General features: G+C 44.6%; 1 protein-coding gene across 3 annotated transcripts in view; it reads left to right on the forward strand.

The window, feature by feature from the left end:
- The window catches only part of cadm1b (cell adhesion molecule 1b), a 221,184-nt gene that overhangs the window by 131,866 nt on the left and 74,318 nt on the right, over window positions 1-15,000 (forward strand). For 2 of the 3 annotated variants that reach the window (XM_062521188.1, XM_062521190.1), the window contains exon 2: window positions 2,462-2,485. The exons of the other annotated variant lie outside the window; for it this stretch is intronic. In XM_062521188.1, coding sequence (XP_062377172.1) covers window positions 2,462-2,485 — 24 coding nt within the window. The remainder of the gene's footprint in view (window positions 1-2,461; window positions 2,486-15,000) is intronic. 3 annotated transcript variants of the gene reach the window in all.

Raw genomic sequence — 15,000 nt, forward strand, 5'->3', positions numbered from 1 at the left:
GCACACGGTGAACACACACACATACACACAAAATGCACACACACACACACACACGGTGAACACACACACATGCACACACGCGTGCTCCACACACAGGTTTAGCCGTTAAAAGCTGCGGGTCTTGGAGAGTGGCGCGGGCTTTCTTCCTCGGCCAGCAGAGGCGGCTCCATTAGCACGTACTGTAGCGGCGCTCCATGGAAATGCCCTCCTCTGGCCCGCATTCACACCCTCCGCACGGCCAGCTGGGAATTCATTTCAGCCCGTCCGCGTCTCAATGCCAATCTGGACCGCATTCCCCCCCGCACGGGACCCAAAGAGCTTTCATTTAAAAGGGTATCTTCAAATACTCGCCAGTATTCCTCTGTGGATGTGGAGGTGTGTGGGTGTGTGTGTGTGTGTGTGTGGGTGTGTGTGTGTGTGTGTGTGTGTGTGTGTGTGTGTGTGTGTATGTGTGTGTGTGTGTGTGTGTGCGTGTGTGTGGGATGGAAGAGATGTGTCGGCTGCCAGCTCCCGACTTTTAATTCTCTCCTTAAAGCGCCACTCAAAGGTTCTGATTCCCTTTGTGCCACAGCTCATTCCAAACCTGCACCCCCCCACCCCCCACACACACACCCCCCGTCTATCACCTGGCGTGAGGCATCTCTCCTGTGTGTGTGTGTGTGTGTGTTTGTGTGTGTGTGTGTGTGTGTGTCTGTATTCTCCAGTGTGCTCCTCTCTCCCCCACTCGCCTGCTCATACACAACTGAATGTATGTGTGTGTGTGTTTGTATGTGTGTGTATGTGTGTGTGTGTTGAAGATCCGCTGCCTTATCTTCAGCTGAATGTGTGATTGAGAACCACTGCCGCATACACAGCCAAATATATGTGTGTGAGCTGCAGCTTATATGCAGCTAAATGTGTGTGTGTGTGTGTGTGTGCGCTCAACGGGGAATGGCCTCAACTAATTTAATGTGTGGATAATGTGCAAGAAAGTGGCCTGTGATTGGATGAGAGCATCACCACTCAGCCAATCAATCAGTCTGTCTGCCAGTCAATCAAGGCCAATGTGTTCCAGATTGATAGACAGGGCCCTATTGATTCCCTGAATCACCCAAATAGAATACCAAAATGATGGTTTGAAGCACTGTAGAAATGAAATAATCCATAAAAACATTCTGACTGCGAACGATGTGTTGGAGGACACAAGAGCATGGCAATGAGTAGTGTCCTGAGTTTGGGGTGTTGTGTGTGTGTGTGTGTGTGTGTGTGTGTGTGTACTTTTGAGGGACATGTACTTTTGGTGATGGATGGGATGTGTGCATCTTATATGGGAAGATGGATGTTAAGTGGGAATGTGGGTGTTTGGGGGTTAATGTGGGTGTTACTGTAGGTGGGAATGCGGATGTTAGCTGGAGATGTGGGTGTTACTAACATGCACACTAACATGTCCTTATCACACGGCACCTTGATTGTCTCACATTTTTGGAAGTCATTTTCGATAGAAGCATCAGCTAAAAGACTAAATGCAATGCAAATGCAATGTGTGGATGGAGGCTTAATATGATATGCATCAATCCAACATCCGTAATGGAATAACATTCCATGGGCGCTTTTCCACTGGAATAACATTTTGCATACTTTCCTGATTAATTGTTTTTGTATGAGCTGGATTATACATCTACTGTATCTAATGTATAGAATTGTGTCTCCTTGCATAAATGTTCTTGAAATGTCGGTAAGCCTATAGAAATGGAATATCCAAAGCATTTTCTTCATAGATAGAAAGTTGTACATGTTTTACAGTACATTGATTCCTGAGAGCGATGTAAAACATGTATAGTATTGCTATGGTGCTTCGTGATATGGTGCATAGAATTGATGTGAAGAGGGATGGAGGTGGGGGAGGGGCACTGCAAATAAGTCTGTGCTTGGGGAGCCGGGAAGTAAGTTAATGGTCGTCAGCTGCACGCTCGTTATTCCCTGCTAAACAACAGAGCGTCTTGAGCTACAGGCTTCAGGATAATTGTAGTTAACAGTTCTGCCTCCTTGAGTTGAGAATGATGGCTTGCTTCTGCTTCTCTGCAGCTCCTGGGCTCAAAGTAATTGGGTGTTTTTTTTTGTTTTTTTTGTATCAAAGAGGTCACCATTTAAAAAAAAAAGCAGATGTGAGATTGCATGTGAAATAAAAAAAGACAAAGTTGTCAGAGAGGGAGGCCTCTTGATAGCATTCTCGTTTTTTTATGCTCGGTAAGTCAACACCTCACTGAAGGCTGCTCTTGTTGCCCGTGAAATGGCTCAGTGAGTGTTAAAGGCAGTAATGGCCTTCTGCCGTGCTGCTGTGTGAATGTGACTTCTCTGGCCGTAATGAATGTCTGCTAATGCTTTCTTCTTCTTCTTCTTCTTCTTTTTCTTTTCTCTCTCTCTGTTCCTCTCTTTTTCCCTCTCTCTCTCTCTTTCTCTCTCCCTCCATCACGCCTACCAGAAGGAGCAGCTCAGATCATGCCAGGTACACTCTCTTCCTTCTTCTCTTTGTCTCTGTCTCTTCCTGTGTGTGGTGTGCTGTCTGTCTGATAATGTGATGTTCCCTCATGCTGTCTCTGTGAGTGCCTCTATCTATACGCTCGTTTTCTTTTTTTTTTTTGATGTGCTTTTCTGAGGACATTTCATGAGTTGGTCGAGTTCACGTTCGCTCGAGTACACAGAACACGAGTGCACTTCAGGCAGAAGAGCGCTTAAAGCCAAACGCACATACCACATGCAGTGCTGTGCGTGAACGATGTCGAGTGTGATATTGAATATCGGTGTTATGAACGCCGGGGCCGGTTACATTATTTATATCGCAACGAAAGCAGTGATGTATGTTAATTTCACCACTATCGAATTTGACTTTCAATTCCGACAAATGACAGACGTTGTGAGGGCTTTTTGGCTGTTGCATCCGTGACGGCTTGTGAACCAGTGAGTGTCGGCTGCTGTCGGCCTCTAAGTCTGCGAGCCTCTAAATGACATGTTGGGTGCTGAGGCGAAGCGTTGGGATGGAAGGTGCTGTTTAATCTCATGAACTGCAATCAAGACGAGCTCCGCCTCCAAACGGTCGCTAAGGCGCCGAAATTACAGTGGAGCAGAGAGAACACTGCAGATCTGTCGCACTCAGCGACCACAGGAACCAAGTGAACTTATGAGAGAAGATGGGAACTAAATGAACTTATTATGAGAGAAGATGGGAACCAAAGGGACTATTGTGAGAAGATGCGAACTAAAATGACTTATGGGAGAAGATGGGAACTAAATGAACTTATGAGAGAAGATGGGAACCAAAGGGACTATTGTGAGAAGATGCGAACTAAAATGACTTATGGGAGAAGATGAGAAACTAAATGAACTTATGAGAGAAGATGGGAACCAAAGGGACTATTGAGAAAAGATGCGAACTAAAATGACTTATGGGAGAAGATGAGAAACTAAATGAACTCATGAGAGAAGATGGGAACCAAAGGGACTATTGAGAGAAGATGCGAACTAAAATGACTTATGGGAGAAGATGGGAACTAAATGAACTTATGAGAGAAGATGGGAACCAAAGGGACTATTGGGAGAAGATGCGAACTAAAATGACTTATGGGAGAAGATGGGAACTAAATGAACTTATGAGAGAAGATGGGAACCAAAGGGACTATTGAGAAAAGATGCGAACTAAAATGACTTATGGGAGAAGATGAGAAACTAAATGAACTCATGAGAGAAGATGGGAACCAAAGGGACTATTGAGAGAAGATGGAAACCAAAAGTACTTTTGAGAGAAGATGGAAACTACATTGTTTCGCAATGGAAGATCAAAACTAAATGAACTTGTTACAGAAGATGGGACCTACTGTAAATAGTTATGGCAGAAGATGGAAGCTAAAATGACTTATGACAGAAGATAGGAACCAAATGGACTCATGAAGAAGTTGGAAACTAAAATGACATTTGAGAGAAGAGGATGCTGAAGATGGGGCCGGGATGACACACACACACACCGCATATCACATAAACACAGAACACGGACACATACAGTACATAAACACACACACACACACACACACACACGCACACAAACAAACACACACACAAACACACACACACTATCCCCAGCAGCAAGAATTCCCTCATGCCAGGACCCAAAAATGAGGAGCTCTCACTTGAGTGGACGCAGTACGTGGACATGGGGTTCTCATGTCCTGCGTCCAGCGTGTGCTCTCCCCCCCCCCCCCCCCCCCCCGAGGTCGGGGGGTCGTCTCCGTGTGCCTGGGGTCGTCTCCGTGTGCCTGGGGCCCAGTGGGAGGCCTGGGGAGCCGCAGGCCAGCAGAGTTGTCCGTCAGCCCTGTCACTCGTCTCACGAGCCCAGCAGGGCTGACCGCACGCCAGGGGATGGACACAGCTGGACCCTGTAGCACCGCATTATGTAATAACACCGCATTATGTAATAATGTAATAAATGTGCACGCCATTATGTAATAATTGCCGCATTTTGTAATAATCTGCCGCATTATGTAATAAACTTCTTGAACGCAATATGTAATGCATTTTGCCGCATTATGTAATAAGTTATTACATATTGCGGTTGTTACTACATAATGCGGTTGTTGCGTTTTTTTTTTTTGCCAAATGTAACAATTGGTGCATTATGTAGTAACCAACCAAAATTGACATTTTCATTGATTAAAAACAGCATGATAATGTGTATTTTACTCAAAAATGATAAGTAAGGGGACAGTATGTCAACTATTGCTCAGCTTACATTGTAACAATCCACCTTTTTTTTTTTTTTTAAGTATATTTTTTGGCCTTTTTGCCTTTATTATGATAGGACAGTGAAGAGGTAGACAGGAAACAAGTGGGAGAGAGAGATGGGGTGGGATCGGGATATGACCGCAGGTCGGATTTGAACCTGGGTCCCCGTGGGCACTCGGACCCGTAAATGGTATGGACGCTGTAGCCTGCTGTGCCACAGCGCCTCCCACAATCCACCTTTTAACTTTGGTTGTGCTCATTTAAATGCACAAGGGGTTCTTTTCAATTAATATTTGCAGTCATATTAGTCATGAGATCAAGTTTGGAGGTAAGTGCTTCTGATAGTTAACCACTTTATAAAATTGTCAAGTAAATCTCTGTCTTTGCTCAAGCAGCAGCAAAGATAAGACATACAGCACCAAATGATTAAACATGGGCTGTGCACAAGATGGGTGTGCCATGCATTCTGTTTTCTGTTAACAGATATTATTATATTATTGGCTAAGTTAGCTGGTGTTGACATAGCCAACCATAAGCTAAGCTAACACATGGCGTCTGCTAAATAGCCATAACCATAACCATAACCATAACCATGTTACACATTAACATAAAAGGTTTTCTTTTCAAGTTCATTGAGGACACAGTATCTCAGTCTAAATCCTGCTTAGTTTGTTGTAGTACAACAAAACAAAATTAATAATAATAAATATAGCTGCAAGCGGCGATGGCAGGCCCGGTCATTTCGGAATCTAACAAAGCAATACGTAATTGTTGGTGGGCATGTGCATGAGCAACACACATGCCCACCAAATTTGGTTAATTTTCATCAATGTATGTGTCAACCACAACAGACAACAGGCTAGGTGGCGCTATAGAGTCCCTAAGCCACACCCTAGGCCAAAGCTCTCTGACTAGCTGCAGCAATAACACACAAGCTCACCAAATTTGATTAATTTTCGTGAATGTAAATGTCAACCACAACAGGTAACACACTAGGTGGCGCTATAGAGTCCCTAAGCCACACCCTCGGCCTGAGCTCTGTCTCTGAATAGCTATAGCAAAACACATGCCCACCAAATTTGGTTCATTTTCGTGAATGTACGTGTCAACCACAACAGACAATGCGCTAGGTGGCGCTATAGAGTCCCTAAGCCACACCCTAGGCCAGAGCCAAGGGGACAGGCATATTCCCGGAAGTAGAGACAGGAATTGAGCTGGTTATCGAAACTCTGCTAACTCCCATGGACGGCCATAGATTGCAGATTTTTTTGCGATCCCATAACTTCATGTAACATGTGCCCTGTGTCGCCCTTATTGCTTCTGTGTATTCTACAGTATATAGGGTATCGAAGGCAAAACTAATTCACGTCTTCCCCGTATATAACGTTGGTTTCCCGCAAAGAAGTATAGTTAGCATGTCGGTTGGAGGGAAGCTAACGTTCGACAAGAGATTCCCCGTAATGTTTGGATAAGAAGCTCAGTCCAGCCTGCACGAAAACCATGATGGAAAGTCATTCCCAAGATCAGTGAAAAAGCGTGTAGCCTACGGTAGCCTACTGTTTGATAGGGTAAAGCATTACCTAGAGGCAAGTAAACAAAATAATAATATTAAAAACAAACATTAATAATGGATTGACAGTTGTTCTGAAAATCCCATCTATCAGACCAGTTACAGCAATGTACAGGATGGCTAACGTCACAAAATGAGTATGAGTCTGCGCAGTACGATGGAAAGTAAACAGATTTTTATTTCAGCCCCCTCCCATTGAGAACAACAGAGTCTGTTTGTCCATTTCTTTTAGGTCTATGGCCAGAGCTCTGTCTCTGACTAGCAATAGCAATAACACACAAGCCCACCAAATTTGGTTAATTTTCGTGAATGTATGTGTCGACCACAACAAACAATGCGCTAGGTGGCGCAATAGAGTCCCTAAGCCACACCCTAGGCCAGAGCTCTGTCTTTGACTATCGGTAGCAATAACACGCAAGCCCACAACATTTGATTAATTTTAGTGAATGTATGTGTCAACCACAACAGACAACACGCTAGGTGGCGCTATAGAGATAGAGCTCTGTCTCTGACTAGCGATAGCAATGATATACAAGCCCACCAAATTTGGTTAATTTTCGTGAATGTATGTGTCAACCACAACAGACAATACGCTAGGTGGCGCTATAGAGTCCCTAAGCCACACCCTAGGCTAGAGCTCTGTCTCTGACTAGCGATAGCAATAACACATGTAATGTGCCCACCAAATTTGGTTCATTTTCGTGAATGTATGTGTCAACCACAACAGACAACGCACTAGGTGGCGCTATAGAGTCCCTAAGCGACACCTTAGGCCAGAGCTCTGTCTCTGACTAGCAGAAGCAATTCCACATGTAGCTGCCAAGTTACATCCAATTTAAAACCTTTTTTCTGCCTATAACACCAACTTCCTGTTTCTTGATAAGACGTCATAATTCAAACCTTCGCCATTTCGATATACTTCGACAATTAAAAAATCTGGTCGTAATTCCTCTTGAGCAACCCCTCAAGATCATTTTAGTGCTTATATGACATGATTTCGATAAACCGTCTAGGAGATTTTTTTCAAAATATGTGATGTGCAGAAATCATAATCATAATCATAACTCAAATTCTTCTAAGATTCACTATAAAGTTGAAATGGAAAATTGTTTAGATTAATAGAACACACATGTCCACCAAATCTGGGCCATTTCCGTGAATGTATGTGTCAACCACAACAGACAACGCGTTAGGTGGCGCTATAGAGTCCCTGAGCCACACCCTAGGCCAGAGCTCTGTCACTTAGTAGTGTTACCAATTCCACACATAGCTGCCAAATTTCAAGAGTTTTAGAGCATGCCAAGTTGGTGAAAAAAGGCAAAACGTGGCCCGGAAGAAATTTAATCTGAGCAAAAACAATAGGGCCTTGCACCTACGGTGCAGCCGCTTCAGCACCTCGGTGCTCGGGCCTTAATAACTTACGTTTAAACATTGCCTTTCCACTAGCAGGCCTAGCCTAGCCAGTACTGAGTCCCAATCAGTACCTTGCAGGAGGAGCAATATCAAGTACTGGCTTAGGCTAAGTGCCTGAACAGCATAAATCAAAGGGAATTCTGATAGGCAGTTCCCTCCATATACTGATAGTTTGGCTATACTGTATGTGTGTGAAATGTGAGTCATGGCCTGTTTTACTGTAGGTAAAGAACATTGTTAAAATTCACTTTATTATTCTGCAATTCCTTTGTGTGATCAGTGTGTTAGGCTGTATGTTGCAGCTGAATTGTTTTTCATTTAGTTGCTTAAATACTTAATTGCATCGTTAAATTAATACTTATTTGTAAGCATTAATTTTGAGTAAAATACATATTATCAAGCTGTTTTTAATCAATGAAAATGTAAATTTCGGTTGGTTATTACATAATGCACCAATTATTACATTTGGCAAAAAAAAAAGCGCAACATCCGCATTATGTACTAACAACCGCAATATGTAACAACTTATTACATAATGCGGCAAAATGTATTACATATTGCGTTCAAGAAGTGTATTACATAATGCGGCAGATTATTACAGAATGCGGCAATTATTACATAATGGCGTGCACATTTATTACATTATTACATAATGCGGTGTTATTACATAATGCGGTGCTACAGACCCCCGTAAATATCTGTGACTACACAAGGCCACACACAACATTAGGTCTCCAGGTCCGCTGTGCTCTCGTGTGTGTGTGTGTGTGTGTGTGTGTGTGTGTGTGTGTGTGTGTGTGTGTGTGTGTGTGTGTGTGTGTGTGTGTGTGTGTGTGTGTGTGTGTGTGCTCTGTCCGAACTCTCTATGACAGTGTGTGTGTTTGCTCTGTTTGAGTTCTTCAGTGGAGAGCGCATGTGTGTGTTCTGCGGGAGCTCTCCACGGTCGGTGTGTGTGTGCGCTCTGTCCGAGCTCTCCATGGCAGGGTGTGTGTGTTCTGTGGGAGTTCTCCATGGCAGGGTGTGTGTGTGTGTGTGTATTTTGTCCGAGTTCTCCATGGCAGGGTGTCATACCCCTCATAGGGCACAGAGCTGGATCTGTAAGGAAAGGAGAGGAAAATGAACCTATCCCTCAATGGAATTGTCAGTTTATCTTCCAGTAAATCTTTCCATATATTCGTCATTAAATGTATCAAAAAATCATGAAATATAAATTGAATTAGGCTTTGCACAATACAATTGAAAGATTTATTGACGTGCTTAATTATTGATGTATTTATTGGAAAGTAGATATTGCACATGACACATCTAATTAAAGATAGATTGACACATGCTGTGCAATTAAAAAAATGTGTCACTGGAAATCCTCTTAACAGCAGAGCCGTCCTAATGAAAGTGGCTGCTGGACTCGAGCGACTTTACGAGGACATGACAGGAAAAGCCATCTGGGTCTCAAGGAGAGAAAAAAAAACTCAAAGATGTTTTTTAAAAAATTGTCAGGGAGAATCAAGAGGCCTTTCATAAGGCCCCATGTTGTGTAATACTGCTTCTGGGAAAATAAATAGATCTTTCTCACACGGTGTGTGCTTTGTGACTGTCCTGATGCGTCGCTTTTTCCTGAAGGTCAACGTATGTGTGCTCCAGAAGGTTTGGAGTGTGTGTGTGTGTGTGCGTTCGGGGTCACTCTCCTTTTGGGGGCGGAGCCTGGCAGCCTATTGGTCGCTTCGGCGTGATTTGCGGAGGACGATGGCGGGGAGTCGGAGTTGGCGTTGACGTGCTTTTAGAGGACTCGCCTCGCACAAAAGTGTCTTGACACGCGAGAATGGAGAGACAGACCATCTCCGCTCGCACGTCCCTCAAGGCTCCTCCGTCCTTTTGTACCAACATGATGGATAAGTTGGAGATGAATGGCGGCAAATCAAAAGGTGACCTTTCAAAACTTCAGGACAAAAGAGAAGCAGTGAATGAGAAGCCGTTGTAGCCTACCTTATTCAAGCTGACCCTGAGTTTACTGTTGCTACGACAGGGGTGGAAACCAAAACCTGGCACCTTATTTATATATACATGTATAAAGCTGCATCAGAATCATCCTACATGTGATGCTACTCTTCCTGACGTGAATATGATAATTTAATCATGAAAATGGTTAGGTCTCTACCTTGTAAACACCCCTTCATCAATATTGTTAGAATGTAGATATTTTGATGAAATGAATGGCCTTCCCAAAATGTATCCAAAAATGAATTATTTAAAAACAATATTTTATTTTTGGCCTGTCACCAGATTTTATGTCTGTGCTGTCAGTTCCAATAACCTGTAGCCTCAATGATGGTCTATAATGCTTTACCAGGCATCACTTAGCCTACTGGAGATGGATCGTATGGAGCCTATCCATGCAATTGTCCTCTGCTTGCATTCACCTGGTCTGCTTGCAGTACTGTGAAGAATCAAAATCATTATTCAAGATTTACTTTGGTTGCTTTCCATAGGTTAACTTTGGAAGCAGGAGATAGTTTTTTGGGGTTACGGAGATCATCACTCAGTGCTGAAATATGAATCCATATAAATGAATATGAATATAGTCCATGCACTCTTATGAAGGACAGATCTCTGTACAATAATCCTTTCCATTATTGTAGCCTACAGTAGGTTTCCAGTATGTCCCAGAGTCATGTAATGCTGATGCTGAACACTGAAAAAAGGCAAACTAAATTCTGTGTGTGATATGTAATTATCTTTCTGGATGTTTGGCTGGTAAAGAATAGCATAGTATTAGTATAGTACAGTATTGTATAGTGATTTGCCAGTCATTCTTCATTCATTGTACGTACTGTAAGAATTCAGGCTATTATCTCTTCTTTCAAGAAAGACCAGTGGCCTAAACATTATCCTTTATAGTTCATGTCATTTATATCTTTATCATGTACATTATCCTCGTCATGTCTTCTGCAGTAGTTTAGGGTTTACTGTTACTATGACAGAGGTAGTTACTAAAGCCGGTCTCATTCAAGCTGACTCTGGGGTAGTTTAGACTAGAGTTTACTGTTGCTATGACGGGGGTAGAACCTAAATGTCTAACGGACAGAAGATCCAATGAGAAAGTGGTTCTGTTCGGACTGATGTGGATCTTCACGCTGGGGCCCTGAGGTGGGTTTTAGGGGGCTTAGCGTGCTGACGTCCGAACTCAGTGTGGGGGTCAGTGTAATGAGCATTTGACATGAGACCCACTGAGAGTGGAGACAGAGTGGTGCCATGGCGACGAGGGGGGTGGGCGGGACCAAAGGAGACTAGAAAAGAGATCTCTTGCAGAGGCCGGTATTGATTTTAAACTCTTCTGTGTGGTGGTGTGGTGTGGTGTGGTGCAGTGGTGGTCTAGGTGTCTGGCGGGTGGCCAGGTTATGTCAGGTCAACTCGGCACAAATAGTCTCCACGCCGACCTGATGAACGGACACTTCCTGTGCTGACAGGCAGCTGGAGACGTGTACACACACACACACACACACACACACACACACACACACACACACACACACACACGGGTGTAAACTGCTGGGCCCTGCTATAGTATGTCCTGTATGCACAAGAGAAGACCTATGGGAAGCTTAGAGAAGGAGGTCTTCTGGGGTTCCCACCCTACCCTGACCATCTCTCTGGCTAAGCTCCTCGGTCTCCGTGTCTGTCTGTCTGTCTGGGTGTTTTTTTTTTAAAGTTTTTTTTCTCAAGTATATTTTTCAGTCTTTTTGCCCTCATTTTGACAGGACAGTGAAGAGAGAGACAGGAAGCGAGCTGGAGAGAGAGAGCTAGGGTGGGATCAGGAGGTGTCGGACTCGAACTTGAACCTGGGTCCCTGTGGGCACTTAGAATTAAATGTAGTACGGGCACTGTAGCCAGTTGCACCACAGCGCCTCATGTCTGTCTGTCTGTCTGTCTGTCTGTCTGTCTGTCTGTCTGTCTACCTGTCTGTCTTTCTGTCTGTCTACCTATTTGTCTTTCTGTCTGTCTGTCTGTCTGTCTGTCTGTCTGTCTCTGTCTCTGTCTGTCTGTCTGTCTGTCTGTCTGTCTTTCTGTCTGGCTGTACGTTTGTGTGTTGGTCTCTGGGCCAGATGTACTAACACAGCGCTAACAGCGAGTTTTTGTTTACGCAGAATGTGAACGCTGTGCTTTGCTATATTGCGTGGAATTTACTAAGCTGTCACCTCATTACGTTAACCGCGGTCATCCCCGTCCGTTCCCGCCCCCTCTACAATGCTAATCGCGTGTGCAGAGCTGAACCACAAGCGCAGTTGAATATTGCAACATTAAAAAGAATCAAAGTTTAGCGATCATACATGATGCAAAGAGATGTCAACGAGCAGCGACAGACAGAGTGGGCCTAGTTCTACTAATTTACTTCAAAAAATACTTGTGAACTATTTACTGCAGGTAGACTAAGGATATGACTTGCCTGTCTAACAGATTGGGAAGTGCAGGCTATGTCATGAAAGAGAAAATACGATTTTAGAGAGGCAAACTAAATTTAAGGTTGCTTTTGACATAGTACAATGAAGAAAACTGATGCTCTGAATATTGATTCAGCTGTCTCTAAGCGTTTTTCTAATAGACGCATTTAACCGCAATTTGGATTACACCTGCTTTCAGAAGGCGGAAGTTTCTCAACGCAAAATAGACATGTTTTCATACATATGGCGGAATACTATCAATCGCTATTAGCACCTCTCCTCCCCTGTACTTGCGCTACACCTATTTTCAGCTGATCCACCCAGGAATTGATATGCATAACATGGAAAAAGTGCAAATAGCCATTTTCAGATCCCACGGCAGGCAGTCTGCGCGTTTCTCTCATTGCGGCCTGTCTGTACATATCCTTCCCATGTTTATACGCGCATGTTATGCCTGAAATGGGCGCAAAACGTTAGTACATCTGGCCCTCAGTCTCTCTATGTGCTCTATGTCCATGGTTTTGTCTGGTTCAGTGTGTTTCAGTGCACCTGTTTAGATATGATGGGAAGGACGGGAGGCACCTGTCTCTCTCTTTCACCCTCTTCACTCTATCGTCTTTCTCTCTGGTCTGTTGTCTGCCTGTTTGTCTGTATGTCTGGCTTGCCCGTCTGTCGTGCCTGTCTGTCTGTCTGTCTGTCTTACCCTATGCTGATCTTAACACATGATCTTAACCCAACCCTAATGGAATAGCCCGCTTATTGTAATGGATTTTTTTTTTTTAGACAATTAATTGTGCGGACAAAGCACTTTATGCAGAGGTTGCTTCATCTGCAAGTTCTTTGTTTACTAACACTCTTAGAGTGGGAGCATTCGATTCTGCTGTGGCGTGATGCTGCAGTCGGGAGATAAGGTGGTCAGCGAATCTGAAGAGGACTCTCCTTCCTCGTCCGAGTCCAAGTCTCTCTGTGTGTGTGTGTGTGTGTGTGTGTGTGTGTGTATATGTCCTTGTGCAGCTCAGAATTGCAGGTGCTGTCTAATAGCAGTCAGCCTCACCACCCGACAGTAACTTTCCACTGAAAAAAATGAGTCGCATTATCGTTGAATAGAGTAGAAACTACAATGTGCGTGTTTTCTACCTGAGAGCCTGGCGTATACTTTCAGTTAAAGTTTGGTAATACATTTCCATTTACAGTACGTGCCAATATTGTGTTTCAATAAATGTTTTTGCTGGTGGTGTTTGTGGTGATTTCAATTGAATCCCTCACATCCATCCATTTCCACCACAATTAGGATCTTAACCCCGTGCCAGTGGAATAAAGGTCATAAACATAACTCAGGCTTAAACCAGCCACCAAAGATGTTTTGCAAGAGTGACGTAAAGCTTAGAAAACGAAAGTGTGTTAAGAGCGTGTTTCCATTGACTTCACTCCGCTGCTCTTAAAAAACCTTCTCCCGCACAAACCCCTGGGTTACACGTGCCTGTTCATCCTACGAGAAGAATGAATTGCAAATGACAAGGAGGTTATTTATGGACGTGTAATTTGGAGATGTGCTCTCTGAAATAAATTGGATGTTAACCATCCATTCAAGAAAAAGGCTTCTCGGGTTCAATTCGGCATTAAGAGCACACATAGCCTCCGGCTCGTGACGGCCCCGTAAGCTAGCACGAAGAATAGCCCCGGTCCCATGCTGTGGTTGGTCCATACAGTGAGACAGCTGACTTGTGCTGATAGCCGTGGTCCAGCACTCCGGTGAATGGGCCCCTGCGCAGCGTGCGTGGGAGAACACACACAGAGAAGTCATTTTCTTACCTGGACAGAATTAGTCTCAAAAGAAGGCGCTTTTTGCTATTGACGACGATGAAGCTCGCGTGCGCGCTTGGCTACGGCATAGGAGAGAGAGAGAGAGAGAGAGGGAGGGAGAGAGGACAGAGAGAGAGAAGAGAGAGAGGAGAGAGGACAGTGAGAGAGAGAGTAGAAAGAGAGAGAGAGAGAGAGAGGGACAGAGAGAGAGGGAGGGAGAGAGGACAGAGAGAGAGAGAGAGAGTAGAAAGAGAGAGATAGAGAGACAGAGAGTAGAGAGAGAGAAAGAGAGAGACTTGGATTCCTCTCTGCCTGCTGCTTGGCGACTGGCGCTGAGTCACGTGTGGCAGATTTGCTGGTGTTAGTGGGGGACTGGACTGATGCAGATGAAATGGTCTCCAGTAGGAACTCGGCTCTGCCTCAGATGCTGCGTTCAAAGCTGGCCGGCGCTCCAACTCCTCTCTGCTGTCTGTTAGCTGCAGCGTTCGGTGTTGGCTTGGCTGGGACTGTCGTTACCGGATGCGAGTCGCTGCCCAGACGACGCCATAGGGTAGTCACGGCGACGCAGAGGGCGCAGAGGTCAACGCTGGACCATAAATTAGACTTTATTTCCACTCCTGATGGGGTGGGTTGGACACAGAGATCACCTTCTGGGGCTGTTTGTACTAGACGCTGGTGTGTGTGTGTGTGTGTCTGTGTGTTTGTGTCTGTGTGTCTCTGTGTGTGTGTGTGTGTGTGTGTGTGTGTATGTGTGTGTGTGTCTCTGTGTGTGTGTGTGTGTGTGTGTGTGTGTGTGTGTGTGTGTGTGTGAGTGTGTGTGTGTGTGTGTGTGTGTGTGTGCTGGTTGAGCCCGTCGAATGGAGAGAGCCCGCTGAATTACTAACCCAGCATTGACTCGGCGTCCACAGGATTATTAATCGAGCCCAGATCCCCTGCCCACACTGCTGGCGGCGCCTGATAAGGCCGATGGCTTCATTAGCGCAGGGCAGGGCTAACGGGCCCGCTAACACACACCGCCCGCGGAAC

Source organism: Sardina pilchardus, chromosome 19, assembly GCF_963854185.1.
Source record: "Sardina pilchardus chromosome 19, fSarPil1.1, whole genome shotgun sequence".
Taxonomy (NCBI): domain Eukaryota; kingdom Metazoa; phylum Chordata; class Actinopteri; order Clupeiformes; family Clupeidae; genus Sardina; species Sardina pilchardus.